General features: G+C 37.2%; 4 protein-coding genes and 1 long non-coding RNA gene across 6 annotated transcripts; 1 reads left to right on the top strand and 4 right to left on the bottom strand.

Annotated features, from left to right (window-relative positions):
* The first annotated feature begins 70 nt into the window (after positions 1-70).
* Positions 71-3,530, top strand: LOC140797809 (uncharacterized). 2 transcript variants are annotated; one of them, XR_012110721.1, is made up of 3 exons: positions 71-343; positions 437-1,231; positions 1,892-3,530. It is a non-coding gene; the product is annotated as an uncharacterized lncRNA (long non-coding RNA). The 2 variants fall into 2 exon arrangements; XR_012110718.1 differs by having other exon boundaries at positions 71-1,231.
* LOC140797784 (probable serine/threonine-protein kinase PBL7) lies at positions 1,644-5,800 on the bottom strand. The gene is made up of 5 exons (XM_073151443.1): positions 5,475-5,800; positions 4,698-4,894; positions 4,264-4,453; positions 3,016-3,407; positions 1,644-2,593 (listed from the first exon to the last, which is right to left on the bottom strand). Exons 1-5 carry the CDS (start codon positions 5,593-5,595, stop codon positions 2,177-2,179), a joined length of 1,317 nt encoding a protein of 438 aa, XP_073007544.1. The 5' UTR covers positions 5,596-5,800; the 3' UTR covers positions 1,644-2,176.
* Positions 5,801-8,562: 2,762 nt separating this feature from the next.
* On the bottom strand, positions 8,563-10,452 carry LOC140802697 (serine/threonine-protein kinase PBS1-like). Its single transcript, XM_073158246.1, has 5 exons — positions 10,417-10,452; positions 10,127-10,328; positions 9,214-9,578; positions 8,732-8,886; positions 8,563-8,674 (listed from the first exon to the last, which is right to left on the bottom strand). Exons 1-5 carry the CDS (start codon positions 10,450-10,452, stop codon positions 8,563-8,565), a joined length of 870 nt encoding a protein of 289 aa, XP_073014347.1.
* A 2,141-nt stretch (positions 10,453-12,593) lies between these two features.
* LOC140798304 (probable serine/threonine-protein kinase PBL7) lies at positions 12,594-16,319 on the bottom strand. The gene is made up of 5 exons (XM_073152118.1): positions 15,984-16,319; positions 15,173-15,363; positions 14,728-14,917; positions 13,618-13,985; positions 12,594-13,293 (listed from the first exon to the last, which is right to left on the bottom strand). Exons 1-5 carry the CDS (start codon positions 16,111-16,113, stop codon positions 12,913-12,915), a joined length of 1,260 nt encoding a protein of 419 aa, XP_073008219.1. The 5' UTR covers positions 16,114-16,319; the 3' UTR covers positions 12,594-12,912.
* A 266-nt stretch (positions 16,320-16,585) lies between these two features.
* Positions 16,586-17,065, bottom strand: LOC140780261 (glutaredoxin-C1-like). The gene has a single exon (XM_073125681.1). It carries the CDS (start codon positions 16,975-16,977, stop codon positions 16,666-16,668), a length of 312 nt encoding a protein of 103 aa, XP_072981782.1. The 5' UTR covers positions 16,978-17,065; the 3' UTR covers positions 16,586-16,665.
* Between the last annotated feature and the right edge of the window lie 944 nt (positions 17,066-18,009).

Genomic DNA, 18,009 nt, shown 5'->3' with positions numbered 1-18,009 from the left:
AAATTGTTATACCCAATTATATTAATGAGATTAGAATGTACGAAGGAAAAAGTCACAAAAGATAGGAGAGGTTGGGAGAAGAGTTATGGTTGACAAAGAGTGGAAAAAACCTCAAAGGAGAGGAGACTCGTCCTAGGAAAGTAAGATTTCCACTTCCTCCACAGAGGTGCTAACTCGAGGAAGAAACCCGTGGCAGCCAAAGCCGAGGAATTAAATATTTTGTTTTCTTTCTCTCCAAAGTTTTCCACTAGATTACTGGTATTAGCATATGCAGTCCTATCCGAATGGGTGGTGGAACCATGTTGATTCTAAACATCGTAATCTGTCCCAAGATTTCGACCAGGTGTTGATATCTAATCTTAGAGATATACAATTGTTTTTCATAAAATTCATATTCAAAAAAGATTTGGTCGACTGCTTAGATTTCTCATTGCAGAGCACACAGATTGTCGATCTCGAGAACGAACCCTTTCTTAGTAAGATTATCTTATGAGTTTGGTGGGGGCTGTGAGTTTCTATATTCTATTCTTACTGCCCGATTCAATCCCAGAGAGTATCCTGTAAGAATTGTGAGTTTCTTGTTTCTTGTTTTATCTCTGACTAGATTGCGAATATCTTGAAGCTCTTTATGAGAGGTTAGGTTCCCCCTATGAGGTTCCTGAAGATTTGAGGTCAGCTCTGCTCTGTTAGAACTTTGATATAGCGAGGCTGGGCTTTCACTGCTTCTGATGAAAGGTTCCTGTGGAGTAGTTTGAGTAATGGTACAGCTTTTTATGTGCTGGAATTGCCTGCCCTGAAGCTGAGAGTATCCTGTAAGAATAGTTCCCCTGACAAGTAGGTCTGATATCTGATTTTCTCTTGGATAAGAGATTTAAGCCAGTACTCTTCTGATGCAAAATTTCCTACTCAAGAAAGGCCTCGCGCAAGAATGCTGATGATTTGAGTTTGCCACAAGAGTATCTTGATCTTACTCCAAAGCTCTAGCTTCGAGATGAGTTGCCGATAGATGAATATGATCGATAGGGCACCAAAGTTTAAAAATGGATGAAGAGAATCCATGGGTTGCAGTAGTTGTGGCAGGTGCCCAAGCAGTTGAAAATTAGCCTACCTGCAAAGGTAGTTGCAGGCAACAAAGCAACTCTAATCATATAAAGTAAAGCATGTATCAGTATCAGATCTTGACCTCATTCAAAAGTAAATCCTTTATGAACAAGCATGAAAGACAGAGAAGGTAAGTATTGAGTTCTACTTGCTAAGTTTGTTACAATCAACTCACTGAAAAATATTTACATGACTTTTCTTTTACATATTAAAATTGTATAAGGAATCTGAATGATCTTATTATATGCGCAATCAGAAACATGATCCACTTTATTTTCATAGTCTTTATAAATTGCTCTTCGATGCCAATACTTGACTCTAATACCAGGTATAAGGAAATATCTACTGACATCTTCCAAGGGCTTTTTGCATATGACCACCTACATATTTGCAAAGAAGTCTCCTTTTTCAGATATATTTTGCATTCTGCATAGGTGAAAAAGTTAAAACGAGCATCCAGAAACTGCAATTTATATAAATTGGTGCAACCACAATTCATACTAAATCAGACGTACCAAACAGAGCATCCAGAAAAAAGAGAATTGAACAAGTGTGTTTTGTCTTAAATCTATAAAGAGTATATATTACATGATATTTGTATGGATATCAGTAACTCTGATATCAAATGTAAACTTATGGAGAAAATTTTCACCTGCTAAGGCTTTAATACTATATATACAAAGTGCAACCAATTGCAGATAGAAACACTGTGATAGAAGTATTTGGAGACTAGTCTTTGTTGCCATTCTACACTATGTAAATGTACAATTTTCTTTTTCTTCTTTTGCAGTTTCTTTTCCAGAAAAATGACAAGGTTCCAGATTAAGGCACTCAGTCTTCTGTTGATGGAATTGACCTGGAGAAGGCATCTAGAGGTCACACATTCTACTACAACCCACTGGCTGGCGAATAATACCTTTTTGCTATGAGACTGACCAAAATCAAATGCATCCATGTCAAGGATTTGCCTGGAAAGCTGAACATGCCTGGTGCATTTTCCTGCTTTTTGTCTCTTCACTTCTAAACTTTGTCTTCTAGAATAGCATACCGTCCATTAACAAATCATTGAAATTCTCTAGTAGTAAAGTCCATAGCCTTTGGCTGCATCAGCTTTATGAACATTGGTTCCATGGTTTACTTTCCAGATAGGTTCCCTCTTACTGAAATTAGGAGAATTCTGATTTGGCAGTTGGACACCATGTTCATCATCAGAACCACCATGGGGGGTTCTAATATTATCCCTAGCCCTTGGGGTAGATGGACTGGCTCTATTACCTTGAGCAGCAGCTGCTTTTGGACTAGATGCCTGCTTAGCCAGAAATAAAAGAGCAGCAGAAACTTCCCTCATAACAGGCCGATCTTTTGCTTCATCTTGCAAACACATTGCAGCTATAGCTAAAGCTCGTCCTAGGTCCTTTTTGGGAAACTGACCTTGCAACAATGGATCAGCCATTGTGACAAACTTTGATCGGTTTTTGAATAATGGGCGAGCCTGCAGAAAGATTAAGTGGTTCAAAATCTATTCAAAGGTCAAAAAATGGAAAAGAACACGTAATAGCTAAGAACAATACATAATTCTTGGGATTCAACTTACGACTACCAAACTATAGCATATATCCCAGAAGAAAATAGAATTTGCAGATCACCCTCTAGATTAATTAGTATTAGTCCCAAGTATAATGAGAAGTGTGGATATAGGAGAAGATATTTCTTACATGTAATTGAAAAGTTCCAATTGAAACCTAACAGAAGTTTATAAAGTTTAGCAGAGAAAATGAAGTGTTACCAGCAAAATCTTTACATATAATGAAAATAACTATAGTGAAAATTGCGACATTAGTACAAATAACTACCATTAAAAACTTTCACAATATCTCATATGAATATTCAAAATGTGGTAGAAGTAGAACCTACCCATGCAACTAAATCTCGCTGTCCCAGAGGTCTGGTGTCATCAAATGCTCTTCGCCCAGTAATCAATTCAAGGAACACGACTCCAAAACTATAAACATCAGATTTAACTGTTAGCTTCCCTGTCAGAGCATAATCAGGTGCACAATAACCATGTGTTCCCATGATACGTGTTGAGACATGAGTATTGTCACCAACAGGACCAAATTTTGCAAGGCCAAAATCTGATAGCTTTGGATGGTATCCTTTGCCAAGAAGGATGTTTGATGGTTTGAAATCTCTGAAAATTACAGGAGGATCTATCTTATCATGCAGGTATTCCAAGCCTTCAGCTGCACCAGCGGCTATCTCCATCCGTGTTTTCCAGTCAAGAGGTTTTTGATCAGGTGGAAGGTCTATATGTACAGGAGTCCATCAATCATCTTGTAAATTGTCCATGTTTTTGAACCTCAATATATACATTATACAGAATAAAATTCAATAATATGTAGAGCGGACTACAAACTTATATTTTGAAACTATGGGAATAGTTTTAATACCTTTGCTACCACTAGTGATTCATAGAAACATATCCCAACATAGAGAGAAAAATGTGGTTCACCTTTGGTCAGCACAACATGAGGATCTCAATGCACATTCAAGGGATAGAAAGGTGACAAATCCTTAGATTATATAACATAAAGTTTGTAGTCTATCTCAAACATGTTCTTTCACTTTATAAGCCATGTAACAAAAGGCTTTCCTCTGTAGAAGTTTGACTTAATCTGTCTATGAGAAATGCACATAAATGATCTTTTCCAGACAAATAAGAAGCAGATCAAATTACAAGCTCTAATGGATCTCAGATTGCAACTCAATGATGAATTTATGCCCAAATTACTTTGGATATTCCTGTGATTCGAGCTGATGTACATGATATTTCTTGCAGGTTCTACCAAGTAAAACAACGTTTCTAGTATACAAGTCAATCTATGATTTTCTAGTATTATGCTGAAAAGTATTTTACTCTATCTCAATAAGTTCCTCACTAATTTGCAGATAAATTGCTAATAACCTAACGATTAATAGCATAAAATGGTGCTGAAAAATGTCGGCAACCATGGAGTGGTTAAATCAGCAGACCAGAGTAATGACAGAATTTAAACAGTCCAGTCTTACCAGATAATGCCAATTTAAATGGTAAGCACCATGGTTATGAAGTGCAATAAATCTTGATAAACTATTCACCACAGGGAAATTAGAGATTCTAACCATGCAGATGATCTTCTAGTGATCCCAACGGCATGAATTCATAGACAAGGAGGCATTCACCGAAATCGGCACAGTAACCAATCAGATTGACTAGATTGGGGTGGCATATGTGACTGAGTATGTGAACCTCTGTAAGAAACTCTTTGTTTCCCTGAAGACTACCATGATGGAGTTGTTTCACAGCAACAACCTGCCAAAAATCATATAACTTATTCAGTTAACTCTGACAGTCTAGAAATAATAAACCATTACAAAATTATACTTGGAAATTACATGTCATCCCAGTTTCTATATTGCACATGAAATTATCGAAAAAGAGAAAAGGAGAACTAGAATGGCGCATTATTTCCCCAAAACCTTCCAAGTGTAGCAATCATCCTTTCAATAATATGCACAAACTACTAATGCCTTAAACCATCACCAAGGAGATTGACCTGTCCGTTGTCCAAAAGTCCTTTAAACACACGACCAAAACCGCCAGCACCAAGAAGGTAAGCATGATTGAATCTATCAGTAGCAGCAGCAAGGTCAGAAAGCTTGAATTGCAGTGCTCCAATGCGTGTTTTCTCTCCTTGTTTGTGAACTGGCGCTTCCTTCTTGGACTCCAGATTGCCCCGGATCTCTGATTTTTCTGGTGCCACCAACCAACTCATAATTAATCATATTGATAAAAAGGATGACATCAAGAGGACTAAGCAAAGTTTTATTAAGCATTCAGCTCCAGCACCTGAATTACATAGAAGCACAGAAGAGATTATACACATACTAGCATCAATATGCGGAGTCAAGCAGAGGGAGAGGCACTATATTGTCTACTTTAAACAATTAGTAATTAGCATTCAGCAACAGAAATGAGAAATATGATAATGAATGCAGAAAATGATTGTTATAACTCAATTAACTCGACCCAATTCCTAATTCTTGACTGTTAATATATAAAAATAGACAGACAACAACTGATGGCAATATGGCATCATCTCTTGTAGAACAGTGTAACTTTACTCTTACAGAAGATCTATTTAAAAGAAGAGAACAAGAGCTCTCGCTGAAGAAAAGAGTAGAAAAAGAAGAGAATGACGCAGTTCCGCGTTCAAGAGTAAGAGCTAAATCCCCACCCATCATAGTGATACAACCAATTCACACTATTGGGTTACCACACATCTCCAAAAAGATCCAACCTTTATCCAACAAAACGACCAAAATTTGTTCACCTGAGCTGACGCTAGTCACGCGACTAGTCGGCGTGCCACCCGAAGAACTGCTCCTGGAATCTCCATCATTCCCTTCCTCCTCGTCCCTGGTGGGAGGCCGAAAGCATTTGAAACGACGCATATCGAATTCCGAGGGCACAAACCAAGAAGCTCTCGAATCCGGTAACTCTTCCGACCGTCGCGGGCGATCAAATTAAAGAAACCCAAGAAGAAGAATTAAAAGAGGAGGAAGGGAAGACAGAGAAATCGAAAGGATCGAGAAGAAAGGTGAAACTTTCAAAAAGAGAGAAGAGAGAGAAGAAAATAGATTTATTATAAATTAGATTGGGTAAAAGTCAGCTTTTAGCCACTGGATAGTGATTGAAGAGTATATATAGAGAGAAATTCGATTGCGTTTATTTCAATTAAATAAATAAATTTAATTAACAGGCGCCACCGGTTCTTCAAAACAATATTATATTCATCCAAACTGCTTTCCAGTTCCAAAACTACCCCTCAAAACTATGAACAAAACTATAGAAAGGTGGTTGGGACTTTGGGTCCAAAAGTAATTTTCCCACACGAAGCTCACATTTCAGAAGTCGGCCATGGTGGGCTTTCCAACGCAGACTTTGGCTCAAATTTCAAAGTTGCTCTTGAATTTTTCCTCCCCAGATAAAAAGATATATTTGCAAGTTGACTCCTTCTTTCTCATGCAACGCCGTTGGATAATGCCAATTGACTACTACTTTTTAAAGAGAATTTAGTCTCTATTGCTGATGGTATTAAAGAGAAAAGAAACAATCTATAAGTTGAGGATAAGTATAGTTATTAGTTAATGTCATCTTGGTGGTATATTCAACTCCTCAACAATTCGTTGACAAATTTTGTCTTCTTTTTTTTTTTTTCTTTTGTCAATTTAACAGTTGCTTAATTTGAATGCTCGTGAGTATTAGTGTTAGGAGATTTTATCCGTTCAGAGTGTCTGGTTTCTTCTGTAGAAACCTCTAATAATTTTAGTTTTCGACAATTCTTCTTCTTCTTCTTCTTCTTCTTTCTAAGCAGTTGAAAAGTTTAGTCCGTCTGCTGCGATGGTAGTTGTAATAGGAGAAACAATTTATATTCTTTGATCAGGCAAAGTAGGAAAGAATCAAAATGGGCATCAAGAACACAAGAAACTCTGATGAATTCTGATTCTTGGTACTGTTGCATTGGAACAATTGGACTTTACATAGTAGGTGCATGAAACATTTGTAAATGTGATGTCAAAACAAAAAAAAGAAAGAAACAAAGGAGATGCCTACTCAGATCTAGTGTACAAAAAGTTTTCCACTCTTCTCTTGTATCTAAGGCTCAAAAGACTCCATAAACCAGAGCTGCAAGAGATAGAAGAACATTCTTTTTCTTAGTAGCTTCTCTAGTGATCATACTAACTCTAATTGAATTCTGTAGGCAGGTATTTGAAAACATCCAAGCATGGGTGTACTAGTATCTCGCACTAATAAAAGATATACAAAAAAGATTCTTATAACAAAATCAATTCAATCAAATCTTGATTGTTTTAGGTATCAAGTTTGAAAGAGAGCAGCAACCTTCTTCAATCAAAAGGACCATTTAGCTAGAATTAAAATTTTAAAAAAAAATTCTGGTCTCTTACAGAAGACCCACTGCAATAGACAGTGAGAGCTACAGCTCTACAAGGAATTCGTATTATCAAAAGGAAATGAACAAAAACAGAGCCATATTAAAGGAGTTGTTACCAAAGAAACGAAACGAAACGAAACAAAATCCAATTTCCATCCATATACTAATTAAGACAAGCAAGCCCTCACAATCTTTATCCATTTGAGTCCCTTGGGGACTCACTCGAAAATCCCCAACTCCTTCCACCTTAGTATTCCTCTCCGATTCCTCCTCCTTGTGAGATCCAAAGCATGTTATTGGAAAAGTCGTTAGAAGTCGTTATCCAATCAAGTTCAACTGCAGACTTGGCTATTCCCATGACTTACCAATTTCCAACTTGGACTCAGACTTATTTCACCCTGAGGACGAAGAAATGTAATCATTTGAACATTGATTTCTTTTTCGTACAAGATTGAAAAAGAAAAAGAAGCTAACCCCTCGGTCATCTCATCGATGAGATTACAATTTAAGTACAAAGGTAAGAGATCACAAAGTTGAGATCTACACTTTGCTAATTTGAAAAATAAAATGATCTCCTTTTAATCTAGTCCTAAGAATAGGTGAATTATTCGCCGCATTAATTTCTAAATTCCAGTGGCAGGTATCCAGAGGGTTGAAATTGTTTACCTGCAGTAGTAGCTGTGAGCAATTTCAGTTGTTGCAGGTGATAGATCATCCTCTCTCTCCTCTCTCTCTAGAGCTAGAAGAATAAGAATTCATTGATTGTGTACTCATCTGATGATAAATTCATCTGATTCACATTTTGCTTTCAGTCTATGATGTGTACGCAATTACCGCGAACATATCATCAGGATGACAGAAGAATCTTCCATGCTTGTCCTATTCCTTTTTTTCTTTTTCTCCGCACAAAAATGCTCATTAGCGTTGTCCATTCCTTGATTAAGACTCCATTAGCACCGATGCTCATTAGCTGAATAGCTAAAATACAAATTTTGCCATAAAAACTAACACTATATGTTGATCAGAATAGCAATAAGTATGTTCTCATGATGTTTGAATTAACCAAGAAAGAATTTCACATGGTATTTCTACGAATTGTGGTGATGATGAAGAATCTCGGTAGTAGTGCACTCCTAAAGTTTGCATCTCATTTTCTTCATTTTTTTTTCTTCTTCTTCTTCCCTGTTATCCTTTTTCTGTTTCTCTTCCATTCAGATCACACATAAAAGTGCTTAGAAGTGGCAATTGTAGTTTGGATAAATTGGCCTTATTAATAGAACACAAAGGAATCAAAATTGAATTCCTACTGTGACAGTTTCTTGCCAAGAGACTGACCAAATTCAAACGCATCCACATGAGGGATTGCATTGAGCAGCATTGAATCCCTCAATTCTTATTAACATCTTTTGGAAATTCCACAGTACTTGCATGAACTGTATTCCGCGACCGAGAGATTCCTGGGCTTCTATTCATTCAGCCAGGAAGAACGTCTCTGATCATGAGATCCACCAGCTTGATTTCTAGCAACCTTCTTGAGCCTTGGGTTGATGAACTTTTTGTGTAACTTCAAGCAGGAGCTGTTTTTGAATCAAAAGTTTGTGAAGCAAAGCTGTGAAACTTTTTCTACAATGTACTCGATGGTAGGTCGATGTTCTGCTTGACTATTCAAACACTGTGATGCAAGGGACAGAGCCTGATATAAGCTCATCAGGGGATATCGGTCTTGCAGCAGAGGATCAGCCATACAAGTGTGCATGACCTTTGATTCATAAGTGAGCAGCCAACAAGCCTGCAGATCACATCAATGGCACAAATACTTATCCTACTGAACTAAATTCAAGCATTCTGAGAAAAGAAGATTTGAATCATCATCTCTACTCAAGTTTGTAAAACAGTGCAACTGAATTTGCAATCATACTCAAAATATCTGAGACAAACATTATGTTAAATGAAGATTCTGAATTCTATCACATGATAAGAGAAAGTTATATGTTTGCTGATGATACTGTTGGATATGTTTGAAATAAATGGACGCAAACTGCAGTCTAGGAGAAATTAAGCATTAAATCATTTTTCCTGGATGTTTGATGAGCAGTCAAGGTGTGGTAGAACCTACCCATGCAACCAAAAGTTGTTCTCCATGACACCTTTCGATGTCAATTGCTTTTCTCCCTGTAACCAATTCAAGGAGGAGTACACCAAAGCTATAGACATCAGATTTAACCGATATCTTTCCTACCAGAAGATCTTCAGGTGTGTGATAACCATATTCTGGCATGGCATGAGTTGGGCAAAATCTTTCGACTCCGACATCTGACAGCTTTGAATGATATCCTTCGTCAAGAAGGACGTTTGATGATCCGATGAATCTGTAAATAACTGGAGGATTCATCTTATGGAGGTACTCCAAGCCCCGGGCTACGCCTTCAGCTATCTTCATTCGTGTATTCCAGTCAAGAGGTTCCTTATTCGGTGGAAGGTCTGTAGGAGAAGATGTCTTTCAATCACATTGAAAGTTGTCCATGTAGATGAATTCAAACAAATAGTGTACCAAATTCATGATAATGCTCTCCTCTCTTAGTAGATACATAATAGAAAAGGAAAGAAAAGAAAAGAAAAGGAAGCACAAATACATGCTATTACTGCACAAGGCATCTAACAAAAGGTTGCCATGCCTAGAAAGTTTGGATTCTATCCATCTAAGAGAATTGAAGGCATATGACTGTTTTTCAGACAAACAAGAAGTAAATCAAGTTAACCTCAAGATCTAGTTGAAAGTGAGATTCCTTCCCACAAATATAGCCAAACTAAAGATAACCTCAGAGAACATCTACAAGAATGTAGGACAATTGCCGAGGTAGTGCAGACGTGCACTACGAGTTCTTCAACTACCATGCTCGAAGAAACGGGTTAACTTTTTTCTTTAACAACATTGTATATCGATTTGAGTAGAATATCTATTTTTCAGATATAAGTTGAGCAGTAAAGCTTGATCAATTCTTCACCACCAAGAAAGTAGAGAATCTAACCATGTAGGTGATCTCGTAGTGATCCCAATGGCATTAACTCGTAAACAAGATAGCGGTCATCACCGTAAGTACAGTAACCAATCAGTTTGACTATATTAGGGTGGTTCAATTGACTGACTATGAAGACCTGCGTAAGAAACTCTTGAGCTCCACTGTCTTGTTTTAGTCGTTTCACAGCAACAACCTGCCGAAAGTCGTCTATCTATCAGTCAAATCTGACGATCTAGAAAGCAAAATCCATCACAAGATTACACATGAATATTACAAATTCTAGGATTTATATGTGAAACTATCCAGAAAAAGGTAGAACTGAAAAGGTGGTACATTGTTTCTGCAAGTAACTCCACCAAGATATTTATGTTTAGTGCTGTTCAACAATATCCAATATGAACTGCTCGATTAGACCAACTCTAGGAAGACTAACCTGGCCGTCCTCCAAATGCCCTCCATAGAAATAATCTAGAGCACACGACTTTAAGTTCCCAGTAGCAGCAACAAGCTCGGAAAACTCGAAACACCTTGGTAAAATGGGCACTCTCAATTCTTCTTTCTGATCTGCAGTCCTAAACACCAGTGACTCCAATTTGTCTAGTGCGAACAAACAATTCAAAATTAGTAAAAGATGATGAAGAACTGCCCAATTGCCAAATAGTAAGTTATGCTAATAGAATGCTTCTTGTACTAATGCAAGATATAAAAAAAGATTCTTGATCGTTTATATCAAGTTAGAATGGCATCGCTTCCAATTTAAACAAAAGAGCCATTAGCTAGAGACCAATTGAAAAAGTAATGGGTAATTGGAAGACTCAAGAAAATGTTGTCTGCTCTCACAAAGGACCCATCGCACTATACACTGAGAACTACATCTCTACAAGAAATTTCCTGATCTCGATCGGCCTGTAAAAGTATAACATCAAAAGGAAAAGAACAAGAAGGCTTCCTGCCAAAGAAAAGAAAGAAAACGAAGTCCAATTTCCACTCATGTACTGAAGAAAGCAAGCGGTCACAATCTACACTATTGGATTACCACAGTTCTCAGCAAAAGATTCAATCTTTGTCCAAGAAAACAGCCAAATTTGATCACCTGGGCCAGTACCCGTCGCAGGAGAAGGCGGTGGATCTTTTGGGGACTCGCTCCGGGGATCCGCACCTCCTTCAACCTTAGTATTCATCTCCTTTTCCACCTGACTACTAACTACTCTTCCTTTCCTCGTTCTTGGGAGGCCGAGTGCACTGGAAACACTTCATCTATTTTCCAATGCGGAACCCAAATTCTTGGAATCAATGAAAACCAACAGAGAGAATCAAAAGAGAAGAAGAAGAAGAAATCAGAAGGAATCCGAAAGAATGAGCCACGAGAGAGAGAGAGAGAGAGAGATTAAGTGGGCTATGCTATGATACATAAATAAGAAACTCTCTTAAATCGATGGCGCCATTTATTCTGCAAAATAAAGATTTCGTTCGTTAATCTGCTATATAATACCCAAATTACCCCTTATTACTGGAGAACTCGTTAGAAGTCGTTAGAAGTCGTTATCCAGGTAAGCTCAATTGCAGACTTGGCGATTCCCATGATGACCAGGTTCTGTAATAGGAAACCCAATGTTCCAATTTTGGGCCCAACGATGACAAAGAATTCTTTATTAGTGCATTGAAATTATTTTTTTCACCGTGAAATTAGAGCTTGATTTCTGTATTTGGCTCGGCAAAATGAGTAACAAAATTTCTAAGTATTATTTCATGATATGTTCTAATCCTTCTGTATTTACCATTCACTAAATTGTCATCCATTTTTAGGGTGATTATTTAAGGAGAATTCAGTCTCTATTGCTGAAGGATTAGAGAAAATTTTCTAAATGCACTCCCTCTGCACATTTGTTAGAGACGCAATACCACAAATTTGGGATCTAAATTTTGGATTTTGGAGAGTGATGTCCTCTGAAATTAAGTAAATAAGTATATTTTTAATCTCTTCTTCCGAATCCGCAAGTTATTCGCCGCATCAATTTTCTAAATGCTAGTGGCAGGTATCCAGACAGTTGCAGTTGCTTTCTTTGCAGCACTTTGTAGGCAATTTCAGTTGTTGCAGGCAACAGAACTGCTCCAATGTGAAATCTACTGACATCTTGGCATTCAAACGATATATAGTAAAAAATCTCCATCTCTCTAGATCTAGAAGATAAGAATTCAATGGTTGTGCAATTATATGATAAACTCATCTGATTCACATTTTACTGAATAGGTCAGATGTTTTTGTATTCTTAAACTACAAGCCCTCCATGAGTGAACTAGAAATTTACTGAATAGGTCATTTCAGTTTCCTAGTAGATTTGCGCTGTCCATTCCTTGATTAAGATTCCGTAGTCGCCAAACAGACTCCTGAAGTAATTAGCAATAAGTATGGTTTTCCTAATGTTTCAATTAACATAATAGGAAAGTTAATATTTCCTATGGAGAGAATTCTCACCTGTTGCCTTGTGCCTAGAGCTGAAAAAACTCTATATAGTGCAACTGCTATCTTGGCAATGCATTTTCTTGCGATGGTAGCAGCGGTACTGTGGTAGTGACAGATAAAATTGGCCTTATTAACAGAACATTAGGAATGAAAATTGAGCAGGCCTTTTGTTCCTACTTTGGCACTTTTTTGCTAAGAGACTGACCAAGATGAACCGCATTCACACGAGGGATTACATTGAGCAAGCATTGAACTCCTCAATTCTTCTTCATCCTTTTCTAGTAGTGCTCATATTAACTGGACGGTCCGTCCGAGATTCCTGATCTTCTATTCATGCAAGGTCCTTTCCTTTCCAGCTACTGGCCCCATCAGCTTTGCTAACAGTTGATCCAACATTATAACTGAAGTCATGAGAACTTCTTTGATCATGGGATACACCAGCTGGATTTATCTCAGACTCCTTAGGCCTTGGGGTTGATGAACTTGACGTATAACTTTGAGCAGCAGCTGTTTTTGGATCATAAGTTTGTGAAGCAAGATATTTAGCTTTGTCTACAACATACTCAATGGGAGGCCGGTTTGCTTCTTGACCATCCAAACACATCACCACAAGGTACAGAGCCTCATGTAAGCTCATCGGGGGAAATTGGCCTTGAAGCAAAGGATCAGCCAGACTACTGAACTTAGTTTCATCAACTAGCAACGGACCAGCCTGTAGATCACATCAATGGCACAAAATACTTATCCTACTGAACTAAATTCAGTCATTCCAAGAAAGAAAATTTGAATCATCATCTCTACACTAAAGTTCATAAAACAATGCACTTAATTTGCAATAATGGTAAAATATCTGAGACAACATTATGTTAAATGAAGCTTCTGAATTCTATCTTATGATAAGAGAAACGATATGTTTGCTGATAATACTGTTAGTAATGTTGAAAAAACTGTATGCAAACTGCAGTCTAGGAGAAACTAAGCATTAATTCACTTTTCCAGAATGTTGATAAGCAATCAAAAGTATGGTAGAACCTACCCATGCGACTAGAAGTTGTTCTGCATAACACCTTTTGCTGTCAATTGCTTTTCGCCCTGTAATCAATTCAAGGAGGAGTACACCAAAACTATAAACGTCAGATTCAACCGTTAGATTTCCTTCCAGAATACTTTCAGGAGCACAGTAACCATATGCTGTCATGGCACGAGTTGGGAAAAATATTTCAAGTCCGACATCTGATAGCTTTGGATGATAGCCTTCACCAAGAAGGATGTTTGATGATTTGATGAATCTGTAAATAACTGGAGGATTTATCTGATTATGGAGGTATTCCAAGCCCTGGGCTACACCAGCAGCTATCTTCATCCGCGTGTTCCAGTCAAGAGGTTTTTTATTAGGTGGAAGATCTGTAGGATAAGATGTCCATAAATTAAGTTGGAATTGCCCATCTATATGTACTTAAACATTGACAACATAGGATCAATGATTATTTATTCTCTCCTTTTTGACATTGAAGCAGAACAAAATGGCGCTTTTACTGCAAAGGTCATCTAATAGGCTGTCATGTCTGGAAAATCTGATTCTACTTATTTCAAGGAGAATTGAACACATATGATCATTTTCTAACTTAACATCAAGCTCAAGTAGATCTCAAAGCGATATACTTAATAATGAATTTACACCTAAATAAATGAACCTTAGCTGACCAAGAAGTACAAAAAAAAATCTTTACATATGTTAACAATCTTCTCATTACTCTCTCCAAAAATACAGTGGTGTCACTTATGAGCTTAATTTCCTGATAGTTTATGCACCTCTGGGTAGTCATTTTTTCTCTCGTGAACATCTTGGAAACATCACGATGAATATCATCCAGTACTATTCACCTTTTAACTTCATCTTATTTTTAAAGAGACTTCAGGTTAGATGTTTACAATTTTATTTACTATCTATATCAAGATTATCTAGACCTTTTCACTGAATAACTTGTGAAAGAAACTCCTCTTGAATCTCCACCGTTCTTTTTAGATTAATGTCGGTTTAGGAAAAGTGGCAATAACCATGCCGCAGTTTAGACTGCACGTATGGTAGACATTCAGTAGTACGAGGCAATTAACTTTCAAACATAGAGAAAATAGAGAATCTAACCATGCAGATGATCTTCTAGAGATCCCAATGGCATAAACTCATAAACAAGGAGGCGTTCATCATCATCAGCACAGTAACCAATCAGATTAACCAGATTAGGGTGGTTTAGGTGACTTAGTGAAATGAAATTTGCAAAAATCTCTTCTTTTCCTTGAACACCATCTTGATCAAGTTGTTTCACCGCAACAACCTGCAGAAAGTAGAATTACCCCATCTGTTGAGTGTGACAATCCATAAAAATAAGATAGCATTTACAGAATTTTACATAAAGAAGTTACAAGCTACAATGTCCTTTATTCCTAAGTGAATCCAAGAATCCCATATTAGAAAAGTGCATTTATTTCTGCCAGGAAATTCACAAACTTGCTAAAAATTTATAAATGTTTAGGGTGTCAAATAATGTGCACAAAAAAGTGATGCATCGCACTGGACTAGGAAGATTGACCTGGTCACCCTTCAGCGGCTCTCCTTTATATACACGACCATAATTCCCCATACCCACAAGGGATTCTATGTTGAAGTCATTAGTAATAGCAGCAAGCTCCCAGAGCATGAAAGAATTTGCTGCATTATGTGTCTTATCTCCTCCTTTCCCAACCGGATCTTCATTCTTCATGTCTGAATTGCCCAATGACTCTGATCCATTTAGCGCCACCAAGCAATTCGAAGTTAGTAAATAAGTAAATTAATCAATAAACAGAGGACCTAGAAAACTCAATAAAGCTCTTCAAACATTTTTTTAACTCCAAAACTACATAAGTTTAGCAGTATAAAATCAGAATCATGGAAATAGTAGTATCAAACTTATTTACTCCATCAAACAATGAGTAATTGGCATTCAGGAATAGAAACCAGAATTACACTCATAAGTCACTTCCTGTAATAATGCAAGCAAAAGAAATATTGATATTCCTGACTTAGTTCAATCAGTTTCCCAATTCTTGCATGTTCTTGTATCAAGATAAATAGGGCAGCAACTGATAGCATCATTTCCAATAGAAGAAGAAACCATGACAAGATATCATTCATGTTATACAATTTGATCCGAAAAAAAAGAAGAGAAAAAAACTAAGCATCATTTATATATCGATTTCCAACTCCTTACAGTTTCTATATCAAGATACACAGAAAGCAACTAGTCTTCCAATGATCGTGCTAAGATAAACGACTGGGCATAATTGACGCTCCTGGGCTACCATACTTTCCAAAAAGATTCAATCTTTATCGTAGAAAACAACCAAACTTGATCACCTCACCTGGGATGCTGGTCGTCACAGAAGTAGACGATGCCAGGCCTTCTCTCCTGGAATCCCCAACTCCTTCCTCGCTACTATAATCCTTCTCTTCCTCGCTCTTGGGAGATCGAAAGCATTGGAAACACTTCATCCCCAATTCCAATGTATTAGCTCTAGAGAAAAAGATTTTAAATCTTGAACAGAATCTCTTTCCCGCGCTTCCTCTCCACCTCGCCGAATCGATTAAAAAAAACCAAGAAAGGTGAAAGAACGCAGAGAGAGAGAGAGAGAGAGAGAGAGAGAGAGAGATTCTTCCAAATTTTCTAAAATAATCTTTTGTTCATCTAATTTGCTCTCAAGTACCCAAATTACCCCTCGCAACCTAAGAAGTCGGCGTTCTGGTATTTTTAGTGCACACTCGGTGGCCTTGTTAACGGAAATTTTCACTTTGCACCCCAGATTCTTGGTACTATTTATTTTCTAAATAGAGTCCTATATTTATTGAAATTTATTTCAAATAGCAACCTCTATTAATTTTAGTATACTTACTCGAAAAAGTTGTACATCTCTTTCATTGTTTCGTGTAGAATTTTTATTCAAAGTTTATTTTAATTTTCCAGCATTTTCTCAATAGTTACATGCTATCCTGACCAGAGAATACAAATATCATCTTAAAATTTAAAATAGTATAAATAACATGGTATCAGAGCCAGAGAGCGCCTGCTTCTCTAAGCAGCAGGACAAGCTTGCCCCCAAGGTGAAGTGACATGACCTTATCGGTTGGCCCGATCAAATGGCCGCCGATGAACACTGCAGGCACGGGCGGGCTATGGCCGACCATTCTGGCGAGGGCTCTCTCCATGTCTTTGCCGTTAGGTTCTTTGTCTAACTCATGAATAGTTGGATTTACGCCGAGCTCGCAGAAGAGCCTCTTGATGGTGTGACACATGCAACATGAGCTCATAGTGAAGATTACTACTGCTCTCTGGGAGGCCAACCTTTTGATCTTATCCATCTCAATATAAGCTTCTTTTGTTAGAGTTGTGATGAGACAAAATTTGGAAGTTTTCAATGGAAAGAAAAAAAAATATATGAAATGAGCAAATTAGTACTTTGGAGTTGACATCCCACAAGAGACCTATTTATACATGATATAAAGTGAAGGGTACTGATGCAAATGATTTTAGTGGAACAAAGTTGTCCAAGATATTTCCCCCTTATGAACCCTTTTCCTAAAAGAATACTTAGTTAGGAGAGTAGTATTTAATAAAGTTTCTATTGGAAAGTGTTATATGTGCATGATTTAGGTTTATGTTATCTAGCCTACGATTGGTCTACTAGCCCACAATCTATCAGGAAAAAAAAAAACACTTGTGATAAATAAAAATACTCCTTTGTATGGGAGGTAGGAAGCCCCACCATTATGACTAGAGTTTCCATATTCTTTATCTATTCAATATTTAAGGTTTGAATCTCTCCCAGTAAGTTATTTGGGGTATGGTAGATCATTTGGGTGGGCCATAAATCAGGACAGGATGCCATAAGATTTAACTTTTTCTTTAAATTGTACTACGATGTGTTTCACAATCTAAAGAAGCTTCAATGTCAGCATGGGAAGTTATCTTTCCTTTGTTAAGACCACGTTCAACATCACATCAGCAAGGTGGGTTTAGAGGGAATAACTTTAAATCCATAGGAAGAGAGAATTCAGGGGGCGTCACTTAGTGCAATGGCAAGGGGTATAGATTCTAAAAACTACTAACGGGGATAAGATTTTATTATATATTTTGTTCTCCTAGGATGTTGTACTGGCCGGAGCTTTGTGTACTAGAACGCTTTTATAAGAGATGATGCTTTTATGTATTCTTTTAAATATTTTTACAAGTATAGCTTACATTATTGTTGTTTTGTTTTATATATATAAGCTCAAGTTTTTAAGAAGAGGAGTAATGGATGAAGTGTTTCTAGATTGTTGCGTATATTGGCTCAATATCTCCAAGATTATTCCTTTTAGAAGGAAAAGGATTCAAAAGAAATATATCGTCTA

This window comes from Typha latifolia, chromosome 1 (assembly GCF_019914945.1).
Source record: "Typha latifolia isolate L0001 chromosome 1, TyphaL0001v2, whole genome shotgun sequence".
Lineage (NCBI taxonomy): Eukaryota > Viridiplantae > Streptophyta > Magnoliopsida > Poales > Typhaceae > Typha > Typha latifolia.
This window is presented reverse-complemented; position numbering and strand designations above follow the sequence as displayed.